Below are 17500 nucleotides of genomic sequence, written 5' to 3'. Positions count from 1 at the left end.
GGTGACGCATTCACTAAAGGACTATTATGAAGTGACTTGGAATGGATCCAGAGGACATAGAAACCCTTGCCTCGGATTGAGCTGGATGGCGGACAAAAGTATGGGGTGGAGTGGAAGCGTTTGAAGAGACCAGGGTAACGCATGCAAGATTCAAGAGAGATTTAAGGAAGAATGTTACGATCGAGAAGGTGAATCACAATGACCTTTCTGTGTGCACAGGTTGTGACAGACCATGCCTTTCTTTTGCTGGGATCAAATCTCATTTGCGAACCCATGGAAAACGAAGCTCCACCAGATATTCTGGCAATATTTCTGTGCACACCTTTCAATGCAATGTATGACAGAAGGTTTGCAAATCTAACGGAGGCCTCAAAATACATTCTAAGATCCACTAAGATCAAAACTTATCTGCAGCTCTTCGTGGTCCAAATCGGATAGGCAATCTACGTAGGTATCTTTTCAAAACATTGTCTGGTTTAAAAAGCCACATCAGATGTCATGATGGGACAAGAGGTGACCAAACTCTGCATAAAGAGTTGACAACCACCGCTCGAAATGAGGAGTAGATAGACAGCCAACAACTGATGAAGGGTCCTTTCTGTGCTTACTTGTCCTGTTTTCCATTTTTTCTCATTGTTTACGTAGTTAACTCGTATGTTTACGTATTTCATGTTATTTGCACCCTTGGTGATGTCCTGTACCCATGTATGCATGTGTATATATATATATATATATATATATATATATATATATATATATATATATATATATACACGCACACATATATATAGGCGTAGGAGTGTCTGTGTGGTAAGTAGCTTGCTTACCAACCACATGGTCCTGGGTTCAGGCCCACTGCGTGGCATCTTGGGCAAGTATCTTCTACTATAGCCTCAGGCCGACTAAAGCCTTGTGAGTGGATTTGGTAGACGGAAACTGAAAGAAGCCCGTCGTATATATGTATGTATATATGTATGTGTGTATGTGTTTGTGTCTGTCCCCCCAACATCGCTTGACAACCGATGCTGGTGTGTTTATGTCCCCGTAACGTAGCGGTTCGGCAAAAGATACCGATAAAATAAGTACTAGGCTTCTAAAGAATAAGTCCTGGGGTCGACTTGCTTGGCCACAGTCAAAAGACTGAAACAAGTAAAATAGTATATATCTATACATACATACCCAGCTCTTCGAAACGCCGGTGTTAAAACGGGGGTAGCTGATGAAGGAAAATGTTCTCTATGTGGCTTGTGTGTTTTCTGTACTCTGATTATCATTATTTTCTTGTCTACGTTTTGTTTGCAATTTCCTGTACCCAGATATCCACCTATACATACAGGTGGATGTCGGTATGCACATACCTGTACGTATATATGCATACACTCATTTATTATTTGTTTATATATATATATATATATATATATATATATATATATATATAGAGAGAGAGAGAGAGAGAGAGAGAAAGAGAGAGAGAAATATAAAAGTGTATATATATATATATATATATACATACATACATATATATTATATATTATTTACTATTTATTATATATATAAATATATATATATACATATATATGTATATTATATATTATTTACTATTTATTATATATATATATGTATATGTATATATATATATATATATATATATATATATATATATATATATATATATATATATATATATATATATACATATATACATGCATGTGTGTATATGTATATATGTATATATGTGAATATATATATATATATGTATACATGTGTAAATATATATATATATATATGTATATACATACATACATATATATATATATATATATATATATATATATATATATATATATATATATGTATATATATACACGCGCATATCATGCACAATATCTAAATATATATAAAGAGAGAGGAGAAGAGAGAGAGAGAGAGACTGCAACTAACAGTAAAATACTACCAAAATACGAAAATACAAGCGGAGGTTCGAGTAGCTTTAGTAGAGAATTCTGGGATAACTTCCGGTTAACATTGTCAACATGGAAGTCGTTTATGTTATCAAAAACCCAGCCAAGGTGTCTTCTGAGTTATACGACTGGTGTCCAGACGATCAAATTTGTTGCAGTTTATCTTGTAAAAATATTTTAGCCTTCAGTTCAGCATCTGACGACAGGTATTTGAGCATTTCCATTAAATTATAGTTTCTTTTTCTTATCTTAGTGTCGGTGTGTGTACGATGAAGACACAGACCGGTATGTTTATACAACGTATTGTGTACATAATGAAGATTGTAGGAGGGCCATAAAGTTATATTTCTAATTATATAGTTTACCTGTTTAATTAAATATTGGTTGCGACGTGTGTGCTTTTATATATGTATCTGTGTGGTAGTATTGTAGGTTAGTTACTCAAAGCTTCGTGATCGCATCATGTTGGTATCTATCGGTTTTATGCCGGTAAAATACGAATTCGCTTCATTCATGTATAGTATTCATTCTCTGACAAAATAATGTATTTTCATATTATGTTTGAGAACTATAATTACCTTAAAACGTTCATTCGCTGGGTGGGCGTTTATTACTCGTTTGGAGCTTGTTCGAAACTGTGTGTTTGGTGTTTTTGAGATGGTAAACAAGTGTTGTATATACCACTCCAACAAATAAATACGCAATTTATGAGATATGGTTTATATATAACTTTAACAAATAAATATAAAATTGATAAAATATACTGTTTATATATATATTTTTTATAATTGCTATATAAATTTAGGGTAAAATCCGCACCCACTTATTACACTTGGCATAACACTAGTGTAACAATAATTGGGTACCCTCCCAACAGTATATTGGATAGATACTATCCCTTAGTGGGTTGAATCCTCAACCCCTAACTCTCTAGCATCATATATATATATATATATATACACACGTGTGTGTGTATGTATTTTGTAATTAAGAAATGTGTTTACAAATATATATACATATGTATGTGTGTGAAATCGACTAAATAAATATACAAGTCTTTAATTCATGTTGTGCATGTTTTGAAAGTAGGAAATCTTTATGCGTGGTGTGTGAGTGTATATATGTAATAATATTCATATAATGTTTACTGGTTTATATTCATTTTTCTGTTTATCTGTGTAGATTGGTTGCTTAATTATTTTTCGTTTTAGCAGTCGTTTTTTGACAGTGTAATGCCCTTTATAAACAGTGAACCTTTAACCACAGATAATATCATAACCATTACACCTCTTAAACATCACCAGCATTGCCATTATTTTATGTTCACTTTCCACACAGTCATGGGTTAACTGGATCGTCGTGGTTCCTGTTTGAAGTGTACTGGGGGCATTTTGTCATGGCACCAACACTAAAAACGTCATGTCCTCAATACAACTTAAGTATCCTCTTAACCCCCTTAGACATAGGGGGGCTTAAATTAGGTTGCCTTAAACCTTGCAAAACTAAAGAGCCCTCAACACATTACTGTTTGTTGAAGGCAAGGTAGCCAAGAGGGTAATGAGAAGAGGCCAATGACAGAAAATGAATTCAGGTGAAAGGATGAAGGAACTGATTGTGTAACGAGAGAAACAAAGTGATGTGGGTTACAGGATAATAAAGATTGGAGTAATTTAAGATATAGCACCAGAAGGAGTAATGGAAGAAAGACGACAATGGCTGGGAGTAATATGGAAGAGGCAATGATGGCAATCCTGTGCTTGCTGCTAAAAAAGCAAGAAATGATGCGAAAGAGAAAGCCAGTGAGAAAGTAACTGGGAGATTGTAAAAGACCTGACGGTATGACAGTTTTCTTCCTCATCTGGGATTCCGGATGCTGTGACACCTTCAGCAGCAACTTAGTTTGTTAGGCTGAGGAAAGCAAACTGTTAAGGTATCTGTTGCTCCGTCAAGTTTATGGTCAAGCTTGTGGTGGTGGAGATCTCCAGTATTCTTGGCATCCCCCCGGTTGATTTCCCAGCTCATCACTATCGAGGGGGCAGAGATGTCTGTCCACAAGTGTGAGCCTTGTGAGTCAGAGTGGCTGTTCTGGCGCATCTCTCTTACCATTCTCTGGGGCAATGCCTTTTCCATTTTGTCTGCTTACAGGGAATTGTATATTCTACTCCTTAATGCAAATTCACTCCATATCCTATATATATATATATATATATATATATATATATATATATATATATATATATGTGTGTGTGTGTATGTGGAGGCGCAATGACCCAGTGGTTAGGGCAGCGGACTCGCAGTCATAGGATCGCAGTTTCAATTCCCAGACCGGGTGTTGTGAGTGTTTATTGAGCGAAAACACCTAAAGCTCCACGGGGCTCCGGCAGGGAATGGTGGCAAACCCTGCTGTACTCTTTCAACACAACTTTCTCTCACTCTTACTTCCTGTTTCTGTTGTGCCTGTAATTCCAAGGGTCAGCCTTGTCACACTGTGTCACGCTGAATATCCCCGAGAACTACATTAAGGGTACACGTGTCTGGAGTGCTCAGCCACTTGCACGTTAATTTCATGAGCAGGCTGTTCCGTTGATCGGATCAACTGGAACACTCGACATTGTAAGTGACGGAGTGCCAACAACATATATATATATATATATATATATATATATATATAGAAGTGTCGAATGATGAATATATATAGCAATGGTGTGTTTTTTGGTGTAATCTTTAGCTTTCATCCGATGTTCCAGTTTATTTCTGGGCATTAAAATGATGATTCACCTCAACCTTAGTGATAAAACATATTTCTTAACATTTACATCTATACTAGATTTCAGTCAGTTTAACCTTTTAGCATTTAAGTTGGCCATACCCAACCCGAATGTTCTACCTATTTTATGTTCAAACCAGCTATAATCTGGCCTCTCACACCTACCCGACAAAGTCATTCTAAAAGTAAACAATCACATCAGCAACATCTCAAAAGCCACAGGATAATGTAGGATTAATTCAAAATGATGTGAATAAATATTACATTTGACAGAATAATCTGAATGCTAAAGGGTTAATGTTCATTTGTGACCATGTCTTATCCTTAGCTGTCAACACAGCTTCAGGCAGAATTCACTCTAGGAACCTTTGTTTCTAAACTAAATGTAGTAACATTTTAATTCACTGTCCCACCGATGCTTTATATAGAGGCAAAATTGATCAAAATGTGTAAATAAGATTAATAATATGGTTTAGAAGTTTGCTTTGGAACCTCCTTGGTTTTGGTTCAGTCTCTGTGATTGCTGTATCTTCTAAAGCCATGGGTCGACCAAAGCCTTGTGTTTGAATTGGTATATGAAAACTTGTGCAACTTCAGCTAATTATAGTTTGACGAAGTTTTATGCACATTACTAAGTGTGCTGTTTGCTGTTCTAATATATGTAAATAGCAACTCCAGTTGTCAGGTGGTTGGTGGAGGACAAGCAGACATACACCAGTATATATATATATGTATATGATGGGCTTCTATCAGTTTCTGTCTACCAAATTCACACAAGACTTTTTATCAGTCTGAGGCTATTGTAGACAACATTTGCCTAAGGTGCCATGCAGTAGGACTGAACCCAGAGCCATGCAGTTGGGAAGCAAACTTAACACACAGCCACACCTATACACAAATGTGTTAAATATGACTTTACATGAATGTGTGTGTGTGTGTATGTCTTATTGTTTGTTTACATCCTTTAACAAAGTGGTTTAATAAAAAGAGACTGACAGATTAATCACCAGGCTTGAAATAAGTACTGGGGTCTATTTGTTAACTAAACTCTTCTAGGCAGTGCCCCAGCATGGCCACAGTCAAGTGACTGACACAAGTAAAAGAATAGCCTATCTGAAATATTAAGACATTTATAAAAAAATTTCTTTGAAGGGAATGACGTTTTTTTCCCCTGTAGTATTTGAAATGGCAGGCAGGCAGGCAGACAGTTAGATTAACACGGCTCTTCTATAAAAAGGTTAAAGTCCCTTATCAAATATCATCTGTGTTTCTTTTGTATCCCTGTAGGAATACAAAGGCAGAGTAGGTCCTTGAACTTTATTAGTTGGAAATCACAATCAAAATGTGAAAAACACAATTGACTGTATTTTCTATTGGTTCCTTATTTAAACTGTGTTGCAGAAGTGACTGTATGTATGGCAAAGAAGCTTGCTTCCTAACCACTTGGTTCTGAATTTCATCTCTGTGTGGTATTGCAGACAAGTATCTTGTACTCTAGCTCCAAGCAGACCAAAAACCTTGTAAGTGGATTAGGTAGATGGAAACTGAAAGAATCCTGTCTTGTAAACAAGTGTCATGGCTGTATGATTAAGAAGCTTGCTTACCAACCATTTAGTTCTGGGTTTCATCTCTCTTTTACTTGTTTCAGTCATTTGACTGTGGCCATGCTGGAGCACCGCCTTTAGTCGAACACATCAACCCCAGGACTTATTCTTTGTAAGCCTAGTACTTATTCTATTGGTCTCTTTTGCCAAACCACTAGGTTACGGGGACGTAAACACACCAGTATCGGTGGTCAAGCGATGTTCTGGACAAACACACACACACACACATATATATATATATCTATATATATAAAAATGAGAATGTGTGTCTGTCTGTCTGTCTGTCTGTCTGTCTGTGTGAATCCCTAAAACTCGAGAACTACGCAACCAATTTCATTCAAATTTTACACATGCCTTCCAGTTGTGTTTTAGTCAAAAAAAATTATTAACTTCTTGCAGAGTTCGAGCACACGGCAACATAATATCTCCTCCACTATTTAAGTATTACGTGTCAAAAGTGAAACAAAAACACTCATGTCAAATACTTTCACTTTAAAAATGAAACTATTCCACTAACTGAAACAATCACATTTCGATACTGTAGTGACAGATACTTTCACAGAGAGAGAAAGAGAGAGACAGAAAGAGAGAGAGAGATGTATATGTATACATATACATGTATATGTACACCATTTCGATACTGTAATGACAGATACTTTCAGAGAGAGAGAGAAAGATAGAGAGAAAGAGAGAGAGAGAGAGATGTATATGTATACATATAGATGTACATGTATATGTATATATATATAGATCTATACATACATGTATATGTATACATATGTGTAGATGTATATATATATATATATAGATGTACATGTAATATGTACACATATATACATATATACATGCATACAGATATCTATACATATATACACCCATCACACACACATACACATGCACACAAACACACACATTAGTCATTTGTTTTCTTATCCAAAACTACATCAAAAGTACTGAATGGATCTTTATGAAATTTGGAAATTATATTCTTTGCATAACGGCCATAACTCCCATGAAAATTCATATATTTTTGATGTTGATGAAATTTTAACCCGAACATAACAGATGAGCATTATTTAGAAAATGATGTCACACGTTATCGAGGCTACCATTCTTTCTGGATGTGCAAAAGGGGATGACGTCTTTATTCCAAGAATTCCTCTTACTCTATCAGGAGCAGACATTCCTTTTACATTCAGAAGACTACAATTCCCCCTTCGTGTGACTTTTGCCATGTCCATAAACAAATATCAGGGTCAAACACTGTCTGTAGCTGGTCTTCTCTTGGAAGAGCCCTGCTTCTCACATGGACAACTGTATGTTGGCTGCTCAAGAGTGGGCAGCAACAAAAAACCTATTTGTATATGCTCCACAAGGGAAAACAAGGAACATAGTTTACAATGAGGTGTTATAATCACAACAGCAAGAAAGTATGTACATGATCACCTTCTTTTACGAAACTTCATTGACTTTCATATATTTATATTGATATACATATATATACGTGTGTTTGGGTGCGTGTGTGTATATACATCTCTATATATAAAGATGATGCGTAGTCTAGACGGCGTTTTTAGATTTCATTATTCTCTTTAACCCGGGCAACGCCGGGTATTTCTGCTAGTATATATATATATATATATATATATATATATATATATATACATACATACATATATACAACAGGTTTCTTTCAGTTTCCGTCTACCATATCCACTCACAAAGCTTTGGTTAGCCCGAGGCTATAGTGGAAGACACTTGCCCAAGGTGCCATGCAGTGGGACTGAACCGGGAACCATGTGGTTGGTAAGCAAGCTACTTACCACACAGCCACTCCTACGCCTCTGTGTAGCATTGCAGACAAGTATCTTGTACTGTAGCTCCAGGCTGACCAAAAAAGCCTTGTAAGTAAATTTGGTAGATGGAAACTAAAAGAATCCTGTCTTGTAAACAAGTGTCACTGTCATCATACCAGTGGTGCCATTTGTTTCCAGTTTTCCGTATAAACGTATTCGGCCATGGAGAAATATGACCTTTGTTTAGAAACAAATGAGAGTTGGCAACAAGAAGGGCATTTGGTCATTAAAAAATCTACCCCAACAAATTCTATCCGACTTATCCAAGCATGAAAAAATGGCTACTAAAATGATGATGATGATTATTCTTATTGTCACTCAACTTGCACATTGATACCTTCACATAGTTGTTAGTATTGTTGTTTTAGCTCATGCCGAGCCTAGCCTGGGTTGAGCAGATATGTGACCAAAGATGTTCCAGTGATAAACATCTTGTCTCTTTTATTCAGATATATCTTGGGTCTCTGTCAGTCAGGTTCGAGCATTCCTCTGTAGCTGTGTAGTCCAAGACTAGAGTTTTTTTTTTGTAAAATAAAAAAAAGGTGTGGCTTTGTGGTTTAGAAGCTTGGTTCCAGGTTCAGTCCCACTGCATGGCATCTTCAGCAGTGTCTTCTACTATAGCCCCAGACAGACCAAAGCTTTGTGTGTACATTTGGTTGACAGAAGCTGAAAAAAAAAAAAACACACACACACATGTATGTGTGTCTGTGTTTGTCCCCTGCCACCACTTGACAACCAGTGTTGGTGTGTTTACATTCCTGTAACTTATTGGTTTGATAAAAGAGACCGATAGAATAAGTACCAGGCTTTAAAAAATAAGTATTGGGGTCAATTCATTCAACTAAAAATTCTTCATGGTGGTGTCCCAGCATGGCTACAGTCTAATGACTGGAACAAGTAAAAAAAAAAAAATAAAATAAACTAACTGTTATCTATGTATGCAAGTTTCCCCCTGATGCTTATCCAAGTGAAAAGCCCCCACTAGTTTGGGCTGATACAGTTTGGCACCAATGTCGTTACTATCAGAACAAAAAGCACCAAATCAGTTGCCACTACTCATTGCATCTGACCCTGTATCAGTTCTCCCAATCCACTGTTGATCTCAAAAGTATGAAGGGTAGAATGCTGAGAATTAGAGTGAATATTATAAGGCAGTCTTTTTAATGTTCAAATTGACCTACCAATTTAGGACCATATTACTTGTATTATTCTCCTTGTTTTGGCCACAGTCCAGTGACTGAAACTGTTAAAAAAAATACAGGGTGTCCACAAAGTCTGGGTACATGGAGTAAATAAAATCATAATATAAACACTTAAATATAAAAAAATAATAATTTCTTGAAGTATGTGTTAATCCCCATGTGGGTACATGGAGTAAATAAAATGATAACATAAACGATTAAATATAAAAAATAATTTCTTAAAGTAGTCTTAATCCCCATGTACCCAGACTTTGTGGACACCCTGTAGAACTCTCAAACTGGCTGTTGAACACTTTCATTACCGTATTTCTGCTGAAATACGGTATGTTTCAGTTGATTTTAATTTTAATTTCTTCTTAGCCACATGGCTTTGTATTCAGTCCCACTACATGGTATCTTTGGCAAGTGTCTTTACTATAGCGCTGGCCTGACCCAAAACTTGTGAGTCAATTTGGTGCACGGAAACTGAAACAGACTTATTGCGTGTGTGTGAGCATTTGTATAAATATATGTATATATATGTTTTGGTAAATATATATATATATATATATATATATATATGTATATATAAATGTTTTTATGTGTGTGTGTATGTATATATGTATATATCTATATGTGTGTGTGTGTTTATGTAAATATATATATGTATATATAAATATATATGTGTGTGTGTGTGTGTGTATTTATGTAAATATATGTATCTTATATAATAAAACAGTTTGTGTGTGTGTGTGTTCCCGTTGGTTGTTATTTGAAGTGTACTAGGAGCATTTTGTCATGGCACCAACACTAAAACAGTGTGACAGTTTTCCTCTTCATCTGGGATTCCAGATGCTGTGACACCTTCAGCAGCAGCTTAGTTCGTCAGGCTAAGAAAAGCAAACTGTCAAGGTATCTGTCACTCTGTCATGTTTATGGCCAAGCTTGTGGTAGTGGAGATCTCCAGCATTCTTGGCATCCCCCTGGACCATATCCCTGCTCACTGCTATGGGCAGAGGTGTCTGTCTACAAGTGTGAGCCTTGTGTGTGTATGTTCCTTAAGGATTCGGAAACTGAGTTGCCGATTTTGGCGTATGAGGTATCAAAAGATTCATTAATCTTTCGGCTACCATATAAAGGATGTTTTTTGCACAATAACTCTTTTTACTACAAAATAATCTCGAAAACGATGTCAGGTCGCACAATTTTGAGGGCTTTAGCTAAGGGAGGTAACTCTGCCTTCCTTAGCTTTATATCTCACAGAGAGCATAATGAGAAAATGTTCAAAATACATGGCGCTGTACCAGGGAATGAAACTTTAAAGATATACTGTCGACTTTAGTAGTATTATTTAGTAGATAATCTCTTTATGTGAAGTATGGTTGTCTGTGTTTTGTTTAGCCCAGTGTTGCCTCTGATGTACCAGACCCATCACATAGTAATTCTTTTTCTTCTTCCTGAAATTCTGTAAATTTGTGACGCTCTTTTGGTGAAAGGGTGTGTTTTAAGAGAGAGATTTGGCTACTATTTCTAGTAACTCAAGTTGCCACAGAGACACCTGTGTGTGTGTGTTTTGTTGTGGTGAAAAAATTACTTTTTCTCAGAATATTTTGCACAAGAATTTTTAAAGAAACCTAGACAGCTTTCTTACTGCTAACCATTCAACTTTAAATTACAATTGTTAATTGCTGGAAGTCAAGTACACTGAGATGTACATATAGTGTCATCATGTAGAGTGGAAATTCAATACAAAGTTTTGAACTCATTATCTTATGGTTAGTAATCCATTACCTTAAATTTGAAGCCATTAAGTCTTTAAACATTACTTCACTGGGTTTAGTCCTTCGACTGTTGCCATGATGCGCTATCACCTTGAAAAATTTTATTGATCCTACTGACCTCAGTATATATTTCAATCTGGCATTTATTTTTCTAGATCTCTGCTTGATGAACTTTGAGATATAGTGGGGGACACAATACTCGATTTAAGAACAAATGTAAACACACACACATATTAAATATGAGAATGACTGTGTGGTTGAGAAGTTTGCTTCCCAAGCACATGGTTCCACATCCAGTTCCTCTGCATGGTACCTTGGGCAAGTGTTTTCTACTATAGCCCTAGGCCAATTACAGACTTGTGACTGAATTTGGTAGACAGAAACTGCAGCGTTATTCATCAGAAAATGACCCAAAACATGCTTATAAAGAAGAGTTGTTTGCTTCATACTCCTTGTGTGCCGATTCTGCCCATAAAAAAGGAACAAATAATACAATGTGACTGTAGGTCGTAACACCTGGGCAACGCCGGGGTGCATTGCTAGTTTGTGTGTGTGTGTGTGTATATATATATGTTTGTGTAAATGTGTGTGTGTGTATATATATATGTTTGTGTAAATGTGTGTTTGTTTCTTTCTGTCTCTCTTGACATTGCACAATAGTTGTAAATGAGTGTCACTGTCATACAAGCAGTGTCATTCATTTCTAATACTCTGTGCAAGCATGTCTGACCTCATTTAGAAACAGATAAGGTTTGATGAGTGGCAGGGCATCCAGCCATAGAAAATCTGCTTCAGTAAAGTCCATCCAACACATTCAAGCATGGGAAAGTGGAGATTAAAATGATGATGATATGATGGGCTTCTTTCAGTAATTTTATCTACCAAATCCTTTAACAAGACTTTGTTTGGTTAGCCCATGGCTATAGTAGAAGGTACTTGCCCAAGGTACTATGCAGTGGAATTAACTAGAAGCAACATAGTTAGAAAGCTAACATCTTAACCACTCATACATGCCAGTGCTTATATATCTTATGCAAACTTTTGGAACATGTTTGCTAAATTTTTGCAAAATTGTTTTGATAATGTCACATTTTTTGTTGTGGTTTTTTTTTCCTGAAATCTCCATTGAGTCAGTGATGTAAATTTATATTTAAATCTCAAAGTGAAAAGATTTATCAAATTTTGAGTTATTTTTGAGATTTTGTTAGTAAACATTAACCACTTGAAATTTTAACTTTGTTAGACTGTCTTAAAGTGTCAGAAAAACACACTGTGAATGTTTGTTTCAAACTTTATCAATGGATAGGACCATTAAAAAAATACAAACAAAAATAAAAAAAGTAATCATATTTGTTGATTTTTGGGGGATTATTTTTCATTGAAACAAGGTTAAATTTATGTGTGAGAATAAACCTATTCTTCTGCAATCTCTACAAATGTCTTTAAAAAATAGTTAACATCTACATCTACAAGAGGTATTTAATGCAATGGATTAAATATTTAATCCATTAAACTGATTAATATTGCTTCCCCGAACCACTGTATAATTATTTCTAGTTAGCCTTTTAATCTTTTCCATACTAACATCCTTGAAATTACCCCTGGTTTTATGGATATAAACTCCTTGTTTTATTAAGTGATGTAAATTAAAACCTTTCTTCAAATGTTCATGTTGTTTTATGTCCCAAACCCAGCTTAATGAGTATGAAGCTATTTTATTTAATTTTTCATAATTTTTAGAATTAATTGAAAGAAATTGGGTGTATTTCAGAAGAAATATGATTAATAACACTGTTAATACTCACTGCTTTAAACATATCAATACTAACTTGACTATTGATTTTGATGCCGATGACAACCCTGGGTTATTTATTCTCTAGAAATTTCTATTGTTCCAATATGACCAATGTATGATTTTAAAAATTTACTGAGCTGTTCTTCGTTCACTACTGTAGCAACTACAGTAAATTCTGTTTTACTGATGAGGTTTAATAAAACTGAAACCTGTTTGTAGTTATCTCCCATGTACTCTGAAAAAAAAGAACCCTTTTTTTGCCTCACTGCATAAGTTTTTTTAGGTGTCCTTTCACTACTCTTGACATAAAATATGTAGCCATCTACATTCGGGTTCAGTTCCACTGTTTGGCACTTAGGGCGAGTCTTTTCTACTAAATTACTATAGCCTTGGGTCAATTAAGGCCTTGAACATTTGGTAATACCTGGTCAGTTGTAAACAGACTAAACAGCACTTCTTTTACTGTTGTGAGTAGACTATACAGTATCCAGTCATCAGTTGTATCTAGATGATATGGTCCCTAGATGTTAGTAGCAGATGCCCTAATTGGAGTACACTATTAAAAAAATCTTGTCTATTTATTTTTACCTTTTCCAGAGATGAATGTGAGCCTGTCAGTGCTACACAAGTACAAGTATTAGATTTAGACAAACCATGGATGGTATATAAAGTTGCAACGTTCCCCAGTCAGGTTGTCAATTTGGTTTGGGATCGAAATGGAACCCATCTGTTGATTGCCACTAGTGAAGGACAGTTGGACATTTGGCAAATAAAGGTAAGTAGACAACTGCACAAATATTCTCATTTCAGCCATTAGACAGGGGCCATGCTGGGGCACTGCCTTGAAGAGTTTTTAGTCAAACAAATTGACCTCAGTGCTTATTTTTTTAAAGCCTGGTACTTATTCTGTTGGTCTCTTTTGCCAAACTGCTAAATGATGGGGATGTAAACATACCAACACTGGTTGTCCTAGTATATCTGTGTATCTTTGTTTATTCTCCACTCCACTACTTGACCATTGATTTTGGTGTGTTTATGTCCCTGTAACTTAACAGTTCAGCAAAAGAAACTGCTAAAATAAGTATCAGACCTAAAAAAAAAAAAAGGATAAAAGTACTGCGATCGATTCATTCAACTAAAACTTCTTCAAGGCTGTACCCCAGCATGGCTGCAGTCTATTGACTGAAACAAGTAAAAAACAAAAAAAAAAAACAAAAAAAAAACAGCATCATTGCTGAAAATATTTTTCACATAACAAGCATACAGGCATTGTTTTATTGGCAAATGATGGCATGATATAAACAAACTATAAATAATCTTGCAAATACTGTTAGCACTTCTTACTATTGAGGGTTGCCATTATTGCTGCTAAATTTTAAAAACTCAAAACAGTATATTTAAAATTGTCAGACAATTGAAACCATTCTGTTATAGATAAGCAATAATGCACATTAGTATTGAACCTCTATTATAATGTCTTCATGCAAAGTGTCCATTTGTCCTTAATTGGCTCACTTCACTGAGTAGCTACTTAGGATTCCAGGTTTGCTAGGTGTGTGCCATTGGTCTGCTAGGGCATTTTGAATTTCCATGTATATCTGAAGGACCTTTTTAACCCTTTAGCATTCAAACTGGCTATATCCAGCCCCAAAATATTTAACTTTTTTTTAATGTTTAAACTAGCCAAATCTGGCTTCTGCCATCTACCCTACAGTTTCATTCTAAAATTCAACAATCACATCATCAAAATATCAAAGCTACAAGATAATGCAGGATTAATTGAAGACAATGTGAATAAACAAGCAATACGTTTAACCGAATAATCTGAATGATAAGGAGTTAAACCGAGTCTTTTTCATGTTAGCACTGTTGTTGCTCAAAATCATTTCATATGATCATCTTCATTTAATGTCCATTTTTCATGCTGGCATGGGTTTAGCTACATACACCCCTGCAGGGGTCAGTATTGACCATTCTGCCAATCCCTATGGTAGACCAATGTTTGAGCTTTACATGTAAGAGTCATAGTGCAAAAGTTATCCAGTAACTATTGACCAGTCTATAGACCTACCGAATGTTATTTCTTTGTAGAGAATTACTGTTTATTCTTGGATGTGTTCTACATCATTTACCTGTTTGTACGTGTTGGAAAATTTATCTGATTGTCTTATAGTCATTGACTTGCCTGCCTATATATTGACTTCCAACTGCAGGTTATTAGTGTTGCTATACCCAAGTGAAGTCATTATGTATGTATGCATAAATTATTAATTTAGACAAGTGAAGGAATAGAAGAAATGAAGTTGGCAATGCACAGAGAATATATTAGAATTAATTAGAATTTAATTATATTTTAAAATATAGAAATGCACTATGCCAGTTTCGCATTAGATTTTCAAAACTGGCACCCATGCCAACTTTCCTTCACTGGACACTAAACTCTGCTTGCGAAGACCTATTGGGGCAAGTGAAATCGAAATTGAACCAAATTCAATGACTGGCACCCGTGCCAGTGGAGCGCTAACAGCACCATTTGAGCGGGATAACTGCCAGGGCAGCTGTCTGGCATCTGTGCCAGTGGCACGTAAAAAGCATCATTTGAGCGTGATCGTTAACAGTGTCGCCTTACTGGCACTTGTGCCGGTGGCACGTGAACAAAACTTTCGGGCAAGGTCGTTGCCAGTGCCGCTGGACTGACTCCTGTGCAGGTGGCACGTAAAATACACCATTTGAGCGTGGCTGTTGCCAGTACCGCCAGACTGGCCCTCGTGCCGGTGGCTCATAAACGCACCCACTACACTCTCAGAGTGGTTGGCGTTAGGAAGGGCATCCAGCTGTAGAAACTCTGCCAAATCAGACTGGAGCCTGGTGCAGCCATCTGGTTTGCCAGTCCTCAGTCAAATCGTCCAACCCATGCTAGCATGGAAAGCGGACGTTAAACGATGATGATGATGATTTAGTATATGAAACTGTGTCGCAAATTATGTCTTTTATAACCTTTTGTTGTAAAAGTAGTTTGTTTTTAAAGTGGTAATGAGATAGAGAGAGAGAGAGCAGCAACATCATCATCATTTAAAGACTATCTTCCATGCTGACATAAGTTCGATGGTTTGACAGGATCTGAGTTACCAGGTTACACGTGCCCATGTCAGATGGATAACATTGGATATCAACAAACTAAACTTAAACTGCAAGGGGCATTTCTGACTTCATTGTAAAATAGTCTGAAAACAGTTATAAACTTCATTACAAGAAACCTGATATTCTTACAGTGACTGATGTTGCAGAAATGCAACAATAAAACCTGTGAAAGATGATGTCCCCTCCTCTGTCAGCATAATGTCATTTTTATTAACAGTAAACTACTTTATCCTTGAACTAAATACAAATGGCATAAATATAAACATCTCTTCTATTAAGTCAAGTGTCTACTTAAATGCCTCTGTTGAAATTTCAATAATTGCTGTAGTATCTGCCACACCTCAAACTAGCCACTGGTAGTAGTAGTCCACACCATGTTCTCTCACATTATTTTCTGGGTACAACTTGACTTCTCCCCATCCTCAGATCTTGTGTTTTGCGGTTTCCTGTGAACCTTCACCTCTGCAGTCAAAACTTTGTTTATTGGCGTGCCACTTGTATGTTATGTTATTGCAGGTCATTTTTGTTGACGTCAGTCGTTGCATAATAAATCGACTCCTTTTAATTAGCTTCATATTTACATATAATAGGTGCAGGCATGGCTGTGCTTTGGTTAAGAAGTTCACATTGTGACAGCATGGTTCTGGGTTCAGTTTCACTGTGGCGTCTTGAGCAAGTGGGGTTTTTTTTTTTTAGTATTGCTCTAGGTCAACCTATGCCTTGATTGATAGAATCTGTATGAGACTCTGTGTGTCTGTGTGTGTGTGAGGCACATATTTGTGTATCGTATACTTGTTTCAGTCACTGGACTGTGGCCGAGCCAGGGTACCATTTTCAAGAATTTAGTCAGACAAATCGACCCCAGTGCTTTCTTTTTTAAAGTCTTGTACTTATTTGATCAGTCTCTTTTGCTGAACTGCTAGATGACCGGGATGTAAACAAGCCAACAACAGCTATCAAGCGGTGGTGATAGACAAACACAAAGATAAATATACACATGTATATATGTGTGTGTGTGTGTGTACATATATATATATATATATATATATATATATATATATATTGTTGTTTGTTGGCACTCCGTCGCTTACGATGTCGAGGGTTCCAGTTGGTCCAATCAACAGAACAGCCTGCTCGTGAAATTAACGTGCAAGTGGCTGAGCACTCCACAGACACGTGTACTTTTAACGTAGTTCTCGGGGATATTCAGCGTGACAGTGTGACAAGGCTGGCCCTTTGAATTACAGGCACAACAGAAACAGGAAGTAAGAGTGAGAGAAAGTTTGGTGAAAGAGTACAGTAGGGTTCGCCACCATCCCCTGCTGGAGCCTCGTGGAGCTTTAGGTGTTTTCGCTCAATAAACACTCACAACACCTGGTCTGGGAATCGAAACCGCGAGTCCGCTGCCCTAACC

General features: G+C 36.3%; 1 protein-coding gene across 1 annotated transcript in view; it reads left to right on the top strand.

The window, feature by feature from the left end:
• The first annotated feature begins 2024 nt into the window (after positions 1-2024).
• LOC106879282 (mediator of RNA polymerase II transcription subunit 16) overlaps positions 2025-17500 on the top strand; it is a 37349-nt gene continuing 21873 nt past the window's right edge. Inside the window, exons 1-2 of the mRNA XM_089361665.1 lie at positions 2025-2167; positions 13543-13720. Of these exons, the coding sequence (XP_089217791.1) occupies positions 2034-2167; positions 13543-13720 (312 nt within the window). The 5' untranslated portion in view covers positions 2025-2033. The remainder of the gene's footprint in view (positions 2168-13542; positions 13721-17500) is intronic.

The sequence above is a fragment of the Octopus bimaculoides genome, chromosome 13 (assembly GCF_046866305.1).
Source record: "Octopus bimaculoides isolate indiv1 chromosome 13, ASM4686630v1, whole genome shotgun sequence".
Classification (NCBI taxonomy): Eukaryota; Metazoa; Mollusca; class Cephalopoda; order Octopoda; family Octopodidae; genus Octopus; species Octopus bimaculoides.
Note: the sequence above shows the minus strand (reverse complement) of the source record. Positions and strands in the feature narration are given on the sequence as shown.